Source organism: Lampetra planeri, chromosome 7 (assembly GCF_965212315.1).
Source record: "Lampetra planeri chromosome 7, kcLamPlan1.2.h2, whole genome shotgun sequence".
In the NCBI taxonomy this organism is placed as follows: Eukaryota; Metazoa; Chordata; class Hyperoartia; order Petromyzontiformes; family Petromyzontidae; genus Lampetra; species Lampetra planeri.
Window position 1 is genome coordinate 2,592,904 of NC_136113.1, and position 15,550 is coordinate 2,608,453.

At 54.4% G+C, this 15,550-nt stretch overlaps 1 protein-coding gene across 1 annotated transcript in view; it reads left to right on the forward strand.

Moving 5' to 3' along the window:
* Nucleotides 1-15,550, forward strand: part of USH2A (usherin) — a 119,764-nt gene that overhangs the window by 60,598 nt on the left and 43,616 nt on the right. Inside the window, exons 31-43 of the mRNA XM_078595944.1 lie at nt 3,613-3,777; nt 6,025-6,184; nt 6,634-6,955; nt 7,364-7,511; nt 8,577-8,731; nt 10,094-10,250; nt 10,947-11,126; nt 11,676-11,826; nt 12,137-12,279; nt 12,566-13,230; nt 13,318-13,712; nt 14,021-14,143; nt 15,038-15,201. Coding sequence (XP_078452070.1) covers nt 3,613-3,777; nt 6,025-6,184; nt 6,634-6,955; nt 7,364-7,511; nt 8,577-8,731; nt 10,094-10,250; nt 10,947-11,126; nt 11,676-11,826; nt 12,137-12,279; nt 12,566-13,230; nt 13,318-13,712; nt 14,021-14,143; nt 15,038-15,201 — 2,928 coding nt within the window. The remainder of the gene's footprint in view (nt 1-3,612; nt 3,778-6,024; nt 6,185-6,633; nt 6,956-7,363; nt 7,512-8,576; nt 8,732-10,093; nt 10,251-10,946; nt 11,127-11,675; nt 11,827-12,136; nt 12,280-12,565; nt 13,231-13,317; nt 13,713-14,020; nt 14,144-15,037; nt 15,202-15,550) is intronic.

The window sequence follows — 15,550 nt, forward strand, 5'->3', positions numbered from 1 at the left end:
TGGGTTTGGCCGGGTTGGGCTTTCCTTCGCTGAGCCAGATCACGGCGAGTAGGGAGGAGAATTTCCCGAGGCATAATTGTTCCATTCATCTTGAAACGAAATGCATTAGGTGCGCTTCTTAAAGGGCCGACGCCATCAGAGACCATATTGAAAATTGATAGGCCTTTTAATTGCTAATGAATTTTCTGTGAAGAGATTTTAATTATAATTTGCTCAAGGCGGTGTGGCGGCTGGCGATTATTCCTGATAAGCTTCCAGTGGTATTTGGACAATGGCCAGTCTAGTTGCTGCGGGTGCGTGCACAGTGGAGACCTTGGAGGAGGAGGAAGAAGGGCCATTGTCACGCGCGCGCGTGTGCGTCGCCGCTCGAATCGATGCCGCGTTTTGATGGCATGCAAATTAAGAGCCACGAAGCCCTCTCCAGCGTGCCTACGTACATTTGAACAGTTAACAATAGTGTTTTTGCATAATTCAGCATTACCCGTTTAATTAAAATTAATTTATACTTCGAGCCAATTATTTGAAATGCTCAATGAGGTGATGCAGATGCAGTTAAACCTATGAATACTGTTGATTCATTTCCCCCCCCCGCTCCCCCCCATCCTCACCAGAGTCTCGTCGGTGTTGGGCTGCAGTGTTTTGATTCAACCATTGATAATATCTCCGGTTACATTTTTGTTACCATTTAAAGTGAGAAGAATTGCACAAGGAGGCGCACGCACGAGGTGATACAGTACGGCAATGCGCCAGCGTGTCGTTCATCTCCCGCCATGGCCTAGCTGCCGCGAGAGACCAGTTGTTCACCATCATCATGAACCCGAAGCAAAGCAACCGGGGCCCCGAACCTACGCGACTCTGGGTGTCCCCTCACGCGTGCTTCTGTGATGTGACCTTGGGGCATCGCCGTAGCTACCACATTGGAGGCATCGCCGGCGCAGCGGCCCAATTTGCTCTGTGCGGGATCTGCGTGGGTCATTACCCCGAGTGGCGTTGGTAGTAATCTGTGAGAGAGCTCATCATTTCTTACAAGCTCCTACCACCTGCCTCATGCGATGGTACAAAGACAGGATCCTGCGAAAGAGGCATAGTTTTGTTTTCCGCCTTGTCGGTGGCGCAGGTGAATGTTTCATATTTCATGGGCAGAAGTGATAATTGATGATTATTATTATTGCTGTCTGCCTCCGTACATTTGTTTCAAGCTGTGCTATGTAAGTGGATGATTTACTACACGTGGAAATGTCTGCGAGTGTATCTGGCTTAGTATTCGCCGTGTCATATTCACAAATATCGTCCCTGCATGTTCTGTCACAAACTCAAACCTCTTTGTATGTATGTATGTTGAACTTCTTTTGCACCGTACTAATCTGTGCCATCTCATGAACTCGGGTTTCTCTGCTGGGATTTTACTATCAGTGTGAACGAAATATACTGCTTCAATCAATCGGTCAGTTAGTCAATTCACCAGACAATCAGTTATTCAATAAATCAATTCATCAGTCAAGCAGCTATTCAATCAATCTATGAAGACAATGCAACTCGGCGAGTCAGTTCTTTAAATCAAGAGCTGGCTGTAGCTTGTGAAAAACACAGAATCCCTCCACATCTTGGCAGTAACTGTCGAAATACTCTTAAGTGCTCAAATACAAAACGGTACGATTACGGTACCAATGCCTCAAAGTGACATGATTGCAGTAACATGGCCACGAAAAACAATGACATAAGCTAACAATGTGCAATGCAATACAATTTGCATTTTAACAGCGATTAAATGTGACCGCGTCCCTCGACGCTGTACAACAAAGTGGGGTAATGCATATGAGAGGTGCCTGAGGAAAACTGGTGCTTGAACGTGCAAATACTGCATCACTTGTAGTCGTGGAAATACGCAGCCACGGCGAGAGGAAGTCACACCGAGAGCTCACGTGAATTGGTAACGTTTACTTCAGTGGGGGACGTGTGTTTGCAAAACAGGGGCGTGAGTGAGAAGTGTGTTTGCTAAGAAAGATGTGGCTCTTGCGGGGACTGGTCTATGGAAATATTACCGCAAGGCTCTATGGGGGAGACGAGCATAGGGGCCATCCATTTAGTGGGTACGCATGGAGGGGGGATGGGACGTTAACCCAAATGCGTAGCTTGCGTATGGGGTGGGGGGGGTCTACTGGCAATGTACGCAGAGGAAACGGGGGGGGGGGGGGTGAAGCCTCGATAATAATTTGTCTACATTGGCCTTCAAATGAGTTAGATAATCCGGCGGTGGACTGTCTGTTTGCTTAAACACGTTAATATTATTCATCCTTGATCGTTTCTGCGTGGATTGAATATCGGCCGTTCTATAGGATTCGGGGGGTGGGGGTGTAAAAAGTCCGCGTGCGTACAGGGAGGGGGGGGGGGGACTCAAGTTTTGACGGATTTTTCTGCGTACCTCCTCAATGGATGGCCCCACACAGCCCGTGCGCTGCGCTCGCATGCGCTGCCGCATTGAGGATGAATCATTCACTTCAAAGAAAATCGTTCGAGGCAGTAGGAAGGTTTTACTGGTAGGAACCTCCTGGCTACACCAGCCCACAGGGGATTATTGTGTCCGTCCGTCGTGCAGGGAGGGGCTGGGTGGGGAGGGAGGGGCTGGGTGGGGACGGTGGGGCTAGGTGGGGAGGGGAGGGGCTGGGTGGGGAGGGTGGGGAGGGGCTGGGTGGGGGGTGGGAGGGGTGGGGCTGGGTGGGGAGGGGCTGGTCACCCCGTGGTGCCCTTATAAAACTCAACGTTTAACCTACTCACGCCGGCTTGTGTCCGCCCTCACAGTCGGGCATACTTGCGGAATACACCACGCCGCCGTTGACCCTGGCCATTGACCGAGCAACCCAACGTTCCTACCAGCTCCCTCCGCAGGAATGTGTTGACGCGTCGCGAAGTTCTGAGACCAGGGCCGCCACCGCGAGCCTTAGTCGGGTTACCGCCGCCCCAAATCATCGTCACCGCGGCCGCCCTGCGGTGATTCTTGTGAGCGGGGGTTGTTGGGACGCGGGGCGAGGAGGGCCTAGCGATGGCCGCACTGGCAGCTTCTCAGGGGCCATCCATTGAGTAGGCACGCAGAACATCTGTCAAAGCTTGAGTCCTGATCCCCCCTCCCTAAACGCACGCGGACTTTTACACCCCCCCCCTCCCCCCCACCTGAGGCACCCCCTGAATCCTATAGAACGGCCGATATTTAATCCACGCCGGAACGATCAAGGATGAATAATATTGACGTGTTTAAACAAACAGATAGTCCACCGCCGGACTATCTAACTCATTTGAAGGCCAATGTAGACAAATTATTATCGAGGCTTCACCCCCACCCCCCCACGTTTCCTTTCCTATGCGTACGTACATTGTGAGTAGACACCCCCCAGCCCCCATACGCAAGCGTACGCATTTGGGTTAACCCCCCCCCCTCCCACCCTCCATGCGTACGCGCTGCTCAATGGATGCCCCCTCGCCCCGCGTGCCCAGCAGCAGCAGCAGCGGCAGCGGCAGCAGCAGCAGCAGCGGCAGCGGCAGCAGCAGCGGCAGCGGCAGCAGCGGCAGCGGCAGCAGCGGCAGCAGCGGCAGCGGCAGCAGCGGCAGCAGCGGCAGTGCCCGGGGCCGTGACGGCGCCCGTGGCCGTGGCAAGCGCCACGTCCCTGCTGCTGTCGTGGCCGCCCCCCCCACGTGACCCCCGCGGGGTCACCGCCCGCTACTCGCTCTACCGGGACGCGGCGCTCGTCTACCAAGGCACGGGGCGAGCCGTCAACATCACAGGTCAGCGGCGCAGGGAGAGGGGGGGGACACCCGAATGGCCTTCCTCTGTCAGCCGTCTCACGGTGGAGTAGCCTCGTTTGCATGGGCATCTGAGGGGCCGTCCATAAATGACGTCACGCGATTTTGAACGATTTTTCACCCCCCCCCCCCTTCTCGTCACACGGCGTCACGAAAAGTTAGACCCCTCCTAAAATATATTTCCATTTTGAAAATAAAACACGCTTCACATTGCTTTAAACTATTGTCATTGTAGTGCGTATTTAATGTAGCGCTGCACTCTGATGTTGTAGGAGAACATATTTATTACAAAGTCTATTTAATTACGCGTTGTCTATATTTTTTTTAAGTTGCGCATTTTGATGTGACGTCACATTTCTCAAACCCCCCCCCTCGTCACACATCGTCACAAATGTCTGACCCCCCCCCTAGGTGCGTGACGTCATTTATGGACGACCTCTGATTCAAGGAATTAAGTGGGGGCCAATCCCCCTCCTCCCCACCCACTGTTCAGTGCCGTCCTCTTCGCAGCTCGGCGTCTGGGTTTTTTTCCATCCCAGCTTAGGTGTGAAATTATTTCAAGGAAATCTAGAAATGACGAATGATAGCATTAGTCCCTTGTTTACACAGAACAAAAAAAAAACCTCGTTGCATTTAAAGATGATTCCTGGAGGGTTCTGAATTGCAATTCCTTAAATTATTATATTTTTTTATTAAGAAGAAACTAAAATGCTTGGTGAAACACACACATTTCAGGGTTGAACGCTACAGATATGTACAATGCCTGGGCTACGTTGTAGCCTTGCATACTCGGCACCTGGATCTCTGGACGGTCCACCACACCTGCTTGTAAAGCAGTGGCTCTTCACCTGGGGTGCACGCAACCCCTGGGGTGTGAGATGCCCTCTCTGGAGGTGTGAGCCATGGCAGATGTTTATATTTTTGTAAGTTAAATCATCCAAACACAAATTCAGCACAGGCACGTTTAGGGGCCGTCCATAAATGACGTCACGCACCTAGGGGCGGGGGGGGGGGTTAGACATTTGTGACGATGTGTGACGAGGGGGGGGGGGTTTGAGAAATGTGGCGTCACATCAAAATGCGTAACTTTAAATAAATATAGACAACACGTTCTACTTAATTAAGTAGACTTTTTAATACATGTTTTCTCCTACAACATCAGAGTGCAGCGCCACATTAAATACGCACTACAATGACAATAGTTTAAAGCGATTTGAAGCATGTTTTATTTTCAAAATGGAAATATGGTTTTGGGGAGGGGGGGCAGAGCTTTGTGACGTCATATTTGAGGGGGGGGGGTCTGACTTTTTGTGACACCGTGTGACGAGGTGCGGGGGGGTCAAATATCGTCCAAAATCGCGTGACGTCATTTATGGACGGCCCCTAATAGTACAACTACTTTGTTTCATAAAACCATTTGTATTTTATAAACATTGTAACTGTCTTAACGATTGAGACGCAAAGGGGGTGTGCGAGGCCGCAGTAACGGTTACGAGCCACTGCTCTAAAGCACCGCGTGACCCAAAGCGACCAAACATCCTCCTCTTGTGGCAGAGACATCCCCGAGTTCAGACAAGAACTTGCATCTTGAATCCCTGCCTCACTTGATGGAGCAAATCTGGCTGTGACGGTCCCACCTGATGACGGAGACTTGTGTTGCCTCCGAAACGTCGTGATTTTTATTGTATTTTAATTAATTTTAATTTCATTTTTTACCTACGTGACTTTACCGAAAGAACTAAGAGTATGAATCCTTGCAGTCACGAAAGCTTCAAATCTAGAATTGAAGGGGTGGGGCTTCCTGAGCAGTAGGCGTGGTTAGGAGAGGGGGCGGGGGGGGGGGCTATGAGCAGTGGGTGGTGGCCACTCACGTTGTGGGTGTGGCTCTGTGAAGGTACCGCAAACGCGTGTATAACAGTCGACGTTTCGAGCAATGGCCCTTCATAGCGCGCATCAGTGAAGAAGGGCCATTGCCGAAACGTCGTCTATTATATATCTTTTTCTTTTCAAGCGGCCTTATTGATGAACAGGTTGATTATTTTTTATTTAGTTATGTTTGTGCACCACTGCCAACGCAGTAACAGCCAAAATAATTGCCGTAAAAACTGTGCGCCACGTGTCCCAGTCGAGCCTGCCAGCAATGTTAATAGCTTTAGGATTGCAGGCACTTGTGTGTGTGTGCGCCCCAAACCCACCTCCCATCGCGTGGACCCCATGTGTCTCCGCCAGGCCTGGGGGTCTTCTCCGTGCACACATTTGTGCTCTCGGCCTGCACGGAGGGCGGCTGCACCAACAGCTCCGCCGTGACGATCACCACCGCCCAACTCCCGCCGACACACGTAGCGGCACCCACACTCACCGTGCTGGACGCACGCTCCATCGCCGTGCGGTGAGCCCATCACCTTGTGGTGACTGCATCACCGTGCGGTGAGCCCATCACCTTGTGGTGACTGCATCACCGTGCGGTGAGTCCCATCATCATGCTGTGAGCCCATCATCCTCACGTGAGTCCATCACCTTGTGGTGAGCCCATCACCTTGTGGTGAGTCCATCACTGTGCGGTTGGGCCGACACCGTGCAGTGAGTTCATCATGACATCGATCCATCGTTGCCATTTTAGTTAAAAATCGTTAGTTCACTGAAAAGCAGATGAAGGAAACAAAAAATGCACGTGTAAAAAAAAATTCTGGGCTACTCACATTTACTTAAACATAAATAATTCGAAGTATGATGTGATGTTTTTTTTTATGAATACAATAGCTACGGCTATGAATGTGGCGATTGTACAGCGCGCCCCACTCGGGGTTGTGTGCGGATCCGACCTTTGACCCCTTGCAGGTGGAGTGAGCCCCTGGAGCTGAACGGGGAGCTGCACTGCTACGAGCTTTACGCCATCGGGGACAAGCCCGGGCAGGAGGAGGAGGAGGGCTCCACATGGCCTGGTGATGGAGAGAAGCCCCCAGTGTGGCCTAAGCAGGTGGTCGAGGTTCATTATGAGGAGGATGAGGGCCGGCAAGAGGCGGCCGTGGCTGGAGGAGGCGACCCTCTGGCCTTGCCAGCTCTGGCCTACGGGAAGCTCCTGTACAGCGGCGGAAACGCTACCCTGGAGCACCGTCTGTGGCGGCTCATCCCCGGAACTCTGTACCAAATCCGGGTAGCTGTGAGTGTCCCTCTGCACCGCTCTTCAACACGGTCGTTGCCACGTGCGACAGCTCAATTTGGCACGCGTTGTAGCTCAGTTACTTCGCATCGAAACCAACACTTTGTTGTTGATGCTTCGTTTCCCGTGGCCATGGATTACATGCACATGTACAGCCCTTTGGCAATGCACCGCACCATGAGGACCTCCATCACGCAATACAGGTAGTTTGACCATACTTCACCACGCCGGTGAGTGTGGTTTGGTGAAGGCGAGGGAACACAGAAGTACAGTGCAACACTGGACTTTGCTGCATTGCCGTCAATGGGCCAGGATGCAGCCCGATTGTAACTTGCGGTGAGGGTGAACGTGGATCGAGGCGGCGGGCGTGCATGCGTGCTGTGCGTGGTGTTGGCGCGGTCTTCGCAGGCGTGCACGCGCGGCGGGTGTCGCGTCAGTGAGCCGAGTGCCGCCCGCACGGAGGAGGCGGCTCCGGAGGGGGTCGCGCTGCCCGTCGTGCGGTCCCCAGCTTCAGGCTCCCTGCTCGTGTCCTGGGGCCCACCCGTCCGGCCCAACGGTGACAGCACTCGCAGGCCCGCGCGCCAGCGTATACGCCACGCACAACCACGGACACACTGGCATACGCATACGTGCCAAAGCATACGCACCGATATATGTACACCAGCATATGCACAACCGCGTACTGCAACATCGGCAGCAAGACACAAGCCAACATATACGCGTGGCCCAAAGACAACTACACTCACGCGCATTGTTCTCAGGCATTGGGTCCGTTGGTAGCCATGCGGCAATGGGGGAAATTCCACGTTCCCATGGTGAAGGGCGGTATTTAGAAAGGCAACCACTTTCCACAGAGTTACATTTGAAAATATATATATACATTTTATTGAAAACAAATTACAGAATGAGTCTCAAGTGCCTAACCAGTCATAATGCAGACATGATTCCTTGTAAAAGGTTTCAGTTTGGTGTTTTAACATCTCAACACCTGTTTTGTTGCCAGAAAAAAGGGGAAAACCTATTCGCATATTTTGATGCTGGCAAAGGAGGTCCCATAATGCCTAACCAAGACTGAACATTTGCCTTTCTCATGTTTTGCGTTGGTAATTGAAGGATGTGATCATCATTGGGCTGCAGTGGATGCTGCTCTGGACTCCATTTGATCAGCTTTTCCCAAATCGCGTCATTGCGTCACAAAGCGAAACTCCCACTACGTCTCGCACAGGAACACACGTCTTCGCGAAACCACACGATAAGCAGCAATTCAGTGCAAGCGTCCCCCTCTCAATGTTTGGTTGCATTACTGAATCAAAACAGTTGCTTTTTAATCCAAAACCAATGCAGAGTTGTTTACATGCACAAGCTTGCATATAAATGTTCGGCATTGTGAAATCTACAAAACTGTCCAATCATTCGTGGCTTGTTGCGCTACCGAGGTCGCCTCGACCGTGGCTTCGTTGGCAACTCGGGCGCTTTTCCGGCCGTCTGCTGACACCTGCTGGGCTTGCAGGCGGCTGCCGCAGCTTGGCGCTCTCGCCAATAAATGGAGCATGTCGCGGGCATTACCGCGACTCCTCCAACGGCGCAGTCGCTTAACGCGGTTGATGGTGTGCCTTGGCAGGGGCGATCACGAGCCACGGGCTGCTGATGAACGGCAGCCTGGTGCACGACTCGCCGCACTCCATGAGCTACCGCGCCACCGGGCTCGCGCCATGGAGCCCGCACACGCTCAGGGTGCGCGCGTGCACGGTGCGCGGCTGTGCTCTCGGAGCCCCGGTGAGTCCCGGCTTTGGGCTCGCGGCCAGGCCGAGCGAGCGAGCACGCCAGACCGTCACCCCCACGGCTCGGTCACGGGGCGGCACGCCATGCCTCACGGGACTCGCTCGCGCACGCCGATCAGCGACGTACGCCGATATCGCTGCTATTGCGTACTTGCAAACAATCCGTCAATGCGGAGCAAATTGTCCGCGCGCGGTGCGGACACCGACTCGAGCAGGAGGAGGAGATGCGCACATGAAGGATGTGATCATAGAGCAGGGCTTGGCACGGGCGTGCCACCGCACTCGGCGCTCGGCCCTGCGTCGGTGAGGCACGGAACCCAGGGCTGGTCTGTGTGTGAGCGAGTGCGGGCTCCGCAGCGTGGGGGACCGGCCGGTCAGCGCTTGACCCCTATTTGTCTGGTGCGCCGTGGGTGCCCTAGCTTCATATTCCGCTTCCGGAGATACGAGCTGCAAATTTTCCCTTAGAGAGCCCCCTTACTTACCTGCAATATTGCTGCTAAAATTAGCATTAACACCTAGTGCCTAGCAGGCACTTTATGCTCGAGTGTAATAATTTACAGTCTCTGTGGGTGATGCTAATGAGCCATGCCTCTGGGGTCCTCCGGAACGAGCTCAAAGCAGAACCAGCAAACTTGATATGTAGCTGATTAATGTTCAGCAGTGTCCAGTTAGAAGCAGCTCATTTAAATAACTATTTTTAGAAAATTGATTTTGGCTGTCTGTGAATGGAGCTCTGTTTGCTTTATTGGAGTAAAACTCTTAGGATGGCAGAAATGTATTTTATCTCTCCACCAGTATAAGCTTCACTTGTTTGTCTTGTGACAACTGGAATGGCACAATTTTGGCCATTTTGTTACATGTATGTATGTGTCCATGCACGCACGATTCCCGCTCACGGCCAATACTTGTGATGATAATCTGAATCTGTCCTGGGCCTCCGCTCGGTCGACTCAGCCTCAAAGGATTACCTGGTGCGATGTGTGAACATTGCCACTGGGGAGACGAAGGCGGCTGGGTGTGGTGGTGGCCACCCACCCCTTCGTGTGCTGTGCCGGCCTTCACAGCACTTTCCCCAACAGTCTGTTCAGGCTAGAGGGGGAATCTTAGTCTCTTGTGCATCCTGCTACACATGCATGCCTGCATTCAGGCATGTGTGCTTACACACCACAAGGTGGTGCATCTGCCAGTCCTGTTCCGTGGCCACTTGCAAACAAGCGTTTGACACTTCGCTTCCAAAGTGCGCCTAGCCTGGCGCAATAACTGCGGCTAGTGGCAGTCGTCATTGTGGGTGCTTCCGTGCAATGGTTTGTGTGCGTGTGTCTGTTCTTGTGTCTAACCCTGACCCGCACCCGCGCAGGTGGAGGCGCGCACACAGGAGGCCGCCCCTACAGGTCACGTGGAGCTGAGCGTGGCCACAGAGGACGCGACTCGGGTCACGTGGCTCGGACCCGCGCAGCCAAACGGACGACTCACCTACAGCCTCACGTGCGTGGGGCCCTTCTACAGCCGCCCTGGTGGGTGGCTTACGCGACAGGTCACACACACAAAGATAAAGACCACGATCCTCCGAATAGCCTCAGCAGACTTTTGGGGCAAGTGCTGCCAGCGAGTAGCACCTAAGAAGGCTGGCACGGCACACACGTACACACACACGTACACACACACGTACACACACACGTACACACACACACACACTTCACGTGCGAGCCGACTCTGAGTTAAAGCCCGTCCTGCCACAAGAACATTGCCCTCAGACATTGAGTATCAATTTGACATTTGCTTTCCTAATCAATATTCATGTGTAGCTGCGATGTAAATATTAACCCTCCCAGGGAATTGATGGATTTTCACAATTCGGGCGTCATAATTTGCTTAATGAATGCATTGTTTAGCTTATTTTTCCCAATCTCATATTCTTGGAAATAATTTCCCTTCTTCGTGACCTTACCGAAAGAACCAAGAATTCCTGCAGTCACGAAAGCTTTAAATCACAATTTCCCAATCTCGTTTGCATTGATCTTAAATGTTTTCCCCTTACTTTATTTCCCCCAAACATATAGGTTTCACTTATTATTTAACAAATTATTATTTTTCACACAAACTCAATGTTTGTCGGCGTCGGCATCGACTTTAACCGATTAATTTGCGCGACCCCTCCCCCCATCCCCCGCCCTCACGCGTGAACGCGTCGCACGTTCACGCGTTTCCAGAGAGCGGTGACTCGAGCGTGGTGGAGGAGTCCCGCGAGGTCCACAGTGGACACGAAGCCGGCGTGTGGGTGTTGGTGCGAGGCCTCGTGCCCCTGTCGTCCTACTCCTGCTCCGTGAACGCCTCCAACAGCCACGGCCACGTCCTGAGCAACCACGTGGCCACGCGCACCCCAGCCGGCGGTCAGCTGAGGCCGCGTGTCGCGCGGCACAGCGCACCCTGCTCATGGCGCGCGGCACTCGTAGTGCACGCCACTCGTAGCACCCTGTATCATAAATCACAGCATTTGACACAAAACACGTATATTGGGGGTTCAAAACCCACAAACTTGGGTCTATTACATGACTCTGTCTTCTCGACAGACCTGTTCTCCACCTGAGGACGGCTGCTTGCGTTGTGGCAGAAACGTCGTGAGAATTATTTTATTGTTTTCTTTTTATTATTTTATTATTTCCATTCTACGTGACTTTACCGAAAGAACCAAGAAGATCTATTACATGTGTTTGTCGGAAGCATTTCGACAAGATGAAATCTAAATTGCGACGGAATTATTTTCCTGAGGCCATTGCCGTTTCCGCTTCCTTGTGCTGCCCATCTGCTTCCCGACGCGCGCTGCCCCCCGCGCGCCACCCCCTGCCCGCTGGCCCCCGCGCGCCACCCCCTGCCCGCTGCCCCCCGCGCGCTGCCCCGTCTGTTTCTCACTCACGTCCCGACGGTGCGCGTGTGCGCAGCCCCTGACGGCGTGCAGGCCCCGAGCCTGACAGCTGTCAACTCCACGGCCGTGCGGGCGACGTGGGGGGCCCCGGCCCCGAGCAGTGCCCCGGGGGAGCTGCTGTACCAGCTGCAGATGCGCAGAGCAGGTGTTCCCGATGGCGTCGCAGAGTAAGACGCCACTGTTGCTGCCGCTCCGCTTAGTGGCTCTGCGGAGGCCATCGCCCCCGAGAAGCACGCATAAGCGCCGCGTTGTTATGGGCTCAGTAACCTCAGTGCCAAACACAAGCGCTCATTTTAGCTTTGTGTTTTTTTGTTTATTGTACCGGTGCTCTGGTCCATTACCGTGTAAACTTTGCACGGGTGCGAGTGGCCGTACTTTTTTGTCCCAAAGTGGAAATGAGCGCAGAGTGGAATGCTGATGCTGTGGCGTACGTGCTGGTCTCTCGCCTCTCTCTCCCCTCTCTCCCCTTGGCCGCAGTCTCTTCCTGGCACCGTCCACCGCCTCCAGTATCACTGCGGCCGCACTGCAGCCTCACACGCGCTATGAGTTTAGATTAATTGCGTATAACAATGTTGGCAGCGGCACGAGTAACTGGAGCCAAGTGGCCACACACGAGGACTGTAAGTAGACGATGTACTCTCTGTTATGGGCCTCTGTGTGAATCCTTACACTGTTAAATGCGGTTCATTAAAATTAATACAAATTTTACTTTGAACGCTCCGTCATTAGACAGCTGTGCATTGCTTTCAAAAAATATAAATGGATTAGTTTATTTCATATGTTCTGCAGTTGCGTATGTATTGTGTTCCCACGTTGCACCCTGGCAAGTCATCATGCCTGAGCAAGTGAGAGTAACGTGCGTTGCGGTGGGACTCTGCTTCACTGGCTGTATGCTAAAACCTCCAGCTCCTGGAGCTATGGAGGCCCCCACGGTGTCCGTCCTGGACTCCAGCACGGTGCTGCTGCGGTGGCAGCGCCCGGCGCAACCCAACGGCAGGCTCTCCCACTACGGCGTCTACTGCAACGGCTCCCTCTGCGGCTCTGTGCCCGGCAGCGGCACGGAGCTGGCTTTCAGAGCGGGCGGCCTCCGCCCCTTCTCGCCGTACGCCTTCGCCGTCGAGGCCTGCACGCTGGCGGGCTGTTCCCGCTCGCCGGATTCCCTGCCGGTGCGCGCCCTCCCAGCCGGCCCCGACGAGGTGCCGCCGCCGCCGCCGCTGCTGCGCTCCCGCACGCCCGGCTCCGTGCTGGTGACGTGGCGCCGCCCGCGGCGGCCCGGCGGCCCCGTCGCGCTGGAGCGCCGCCGCGCCGGCTCGCGGCTCGCCTCCGTTGTCGTCGCCACGTGGCCGCCGCCGCCGTCGAACGCCGAGGGAGACGCAGCTGGAAAAGAGATGGAGTATTTGGACGAGTCGCCCGACCTCGTTCCGTGGACCGCGTACGAGTACCGCGTGCTGGTCGGCACCGCCGGTGGCGTTGCGGCCGGCAGCGAGTGGAGCCGGGTGACAACGCGACACGCGCGCCCCGCCGGGCTGCGGCCGCCTCGCTTGGAGGTCTTGGGGCCCGACAAGATTTACGTACGTCCCCCGAGCACGCGCCTCGCCCGCACCTCCCGGCAGCGCAGCCGCGCGCACGGCCCTCACCGGCACGTGCCGACTCCGCAGGTGCAGTGGGCGCCGCCTCTGCAGCCCAACGGGCGGCTGGCGCGCTACGAGCTGCTGGCGCAGGGCGCGCGAGCGGCGGTCGGCGACTCCTCGGTGCTCGGCCACACGCTCACGGGCCTCGTCCCCTTCACTGACTACGCCGTCAGCCTCCTGGCCTGCTCCAGCGGGGGCGCAGACCTGCCCGAGATGGCGGGGGGCCGCGCAGAGAGGCCGGGAGACGCGGTCGGCACGGATGCGGCAGAAGAGGCGCTGTGCACGGAGAGCGATCGGTCCCACGTTCGTACCCCCCCGGCAGCCCCCGAGGGGGTCGTTCCGCCTGTGGCCACGCCCGCAAGCGAGTCCCTCGTCGTCCTGTCCTGGCAGCCGCCCGCCCGGCCCAATGGACCCCGGCTACGGTAACCGAGGCCGGCAGCGTTTGCTGCGTCGTGCAGCGGTGGCGTGGTCGTAGAGCTCACGCTGCTGACATCTACGCACGTGATCGCTTTGAGTCACACCTTTACAAAAAACACGTAATTGCAGATGGACAGTGGTTAAACGGTAATCAAGGTTTGATAGAATAATAAAAATGTTCGCTGTGCTTGGAATACAATGGCCTTGTTACCAAGAGGCAAGAGGTCTGTGTATCGTGCTCTGGCAATTTGCGCGCAGTGAGAGGCGTTCGAGAAGCGTGAGAAGCTTGCGCCGCGTGCCGTGCGCTCTGCAGATACGAGCTGCTGCGCTGCAAAGTGGAGCAGCCCCTGTCAGCGTCTCCTCCGAGAGACATAAACCTGTGGATGAGCATTTATCTGGGAACAGATCTTTCCTTCGAGGATAAAGGACTCAGCAGGTAATTAATGGATAACGATTCCTCGAGGCACCGGTTTCATGGCGCTGGCATTGTTTAGAGTCGTGATTTATGTGATTTACGATGCTGGGTGTCTGGGCTCCGTTACTGCTACTACGACTTGCAACCCCCCCCCACTCCCTACCCAAAAAAAAAGCACAGCCTGGGACGCTTTACAAAGTGCTTCACCGTTAGACTTTGTCATTCGAATCCAGCGGCGCATTTCAATTCGGTTTCACGGTTGAGCAGCTGGAGTTAGCGCAGCACTGCAGTGTGCGTGGCAAGCGGTAGTGTAGCGGTAGTGCGGTGGTAGTGCGGCGGTAGTGCGGCGGTTTGCACGCTGCGCTACAAACCCAGAGGCCCGAGTTCGATTCCCACCCACGGTCAACATAAGTGACGATTACCTTAATTCCCACAAGTGGCAGATTGAGACGAGCCCGAAGTATATTTACAGATTCTTTGTCGATCTGCCGCTGGATGAGGGCCTCTCCACACTGTACGGGTCATGGAGGTTATTTGACCATACTTCACCACGTTGATTAGTGTGCGTTGGTGAAGGTGTAAGGCACATACGTGGCAGCATATAAGTACAGTATAACAAAATATTTTGCTTCACTGCCTGACACGTAGCCGCCACAGCCTGGAACAACAAACTGTTGTGCATGGTGGTCACACATCCAATAATTATTCACGCTCAAACCTTCTTAGTTTACAAGATCTGAATTGTGGGCACATTTACGGTGATTTGGCCGTAAGCAGACCCCGTAGCATATGGGTTGCCTACTCAAACCCTACGTTTGCCGAATACATTCACATCTACATCCTTAGAGCAGTTGGCTTGCTGGCTGTGTGACCGCGTGCGTGGCCTTGACACGTCTCCGTGGCTGGGCTCGGCAGGTTCACACGCTACGCCTACCGCCTGCTGGTGCACAACACGGCAGGCTCGGCAAGCAGCGCACCCGTGCTGACCGACACCCTGGCCGGCGTGCCCCTGTCCGGGAGCCATCTGGAAGCATACGCCCTCAACCACACGGCCCTGGAGGTCAACTGGACCCGCCCCGGTGCGTGGCAGCCTTTAGCGCAGTTCTCTAATACTCAGACAAGAGCCCATTGAGACAACACATCACACCGCAATTGCCGTTCCCTCCTGATAAACTGTGCGGTCATGGTCGTTGACAAAAGGTACAATTCTAAATGTAGTTGATAAGCAGACTGGTTGTCTGACACGCAGACGTTAGTCATTAATTCTTCGTGAAATCACTGCCTTGTATTGATTTGGTGTTTAGAATATTTCGCTTTCTAAGACTTTCTGTCAACAGTCACTCCGTGGAAGGTGGCTCATTCAGCGATGCTGCCCCCATTGTTCACAAATGCCTTCCCCTAGCCATTTGTGCTGTCGACCCCCCACCC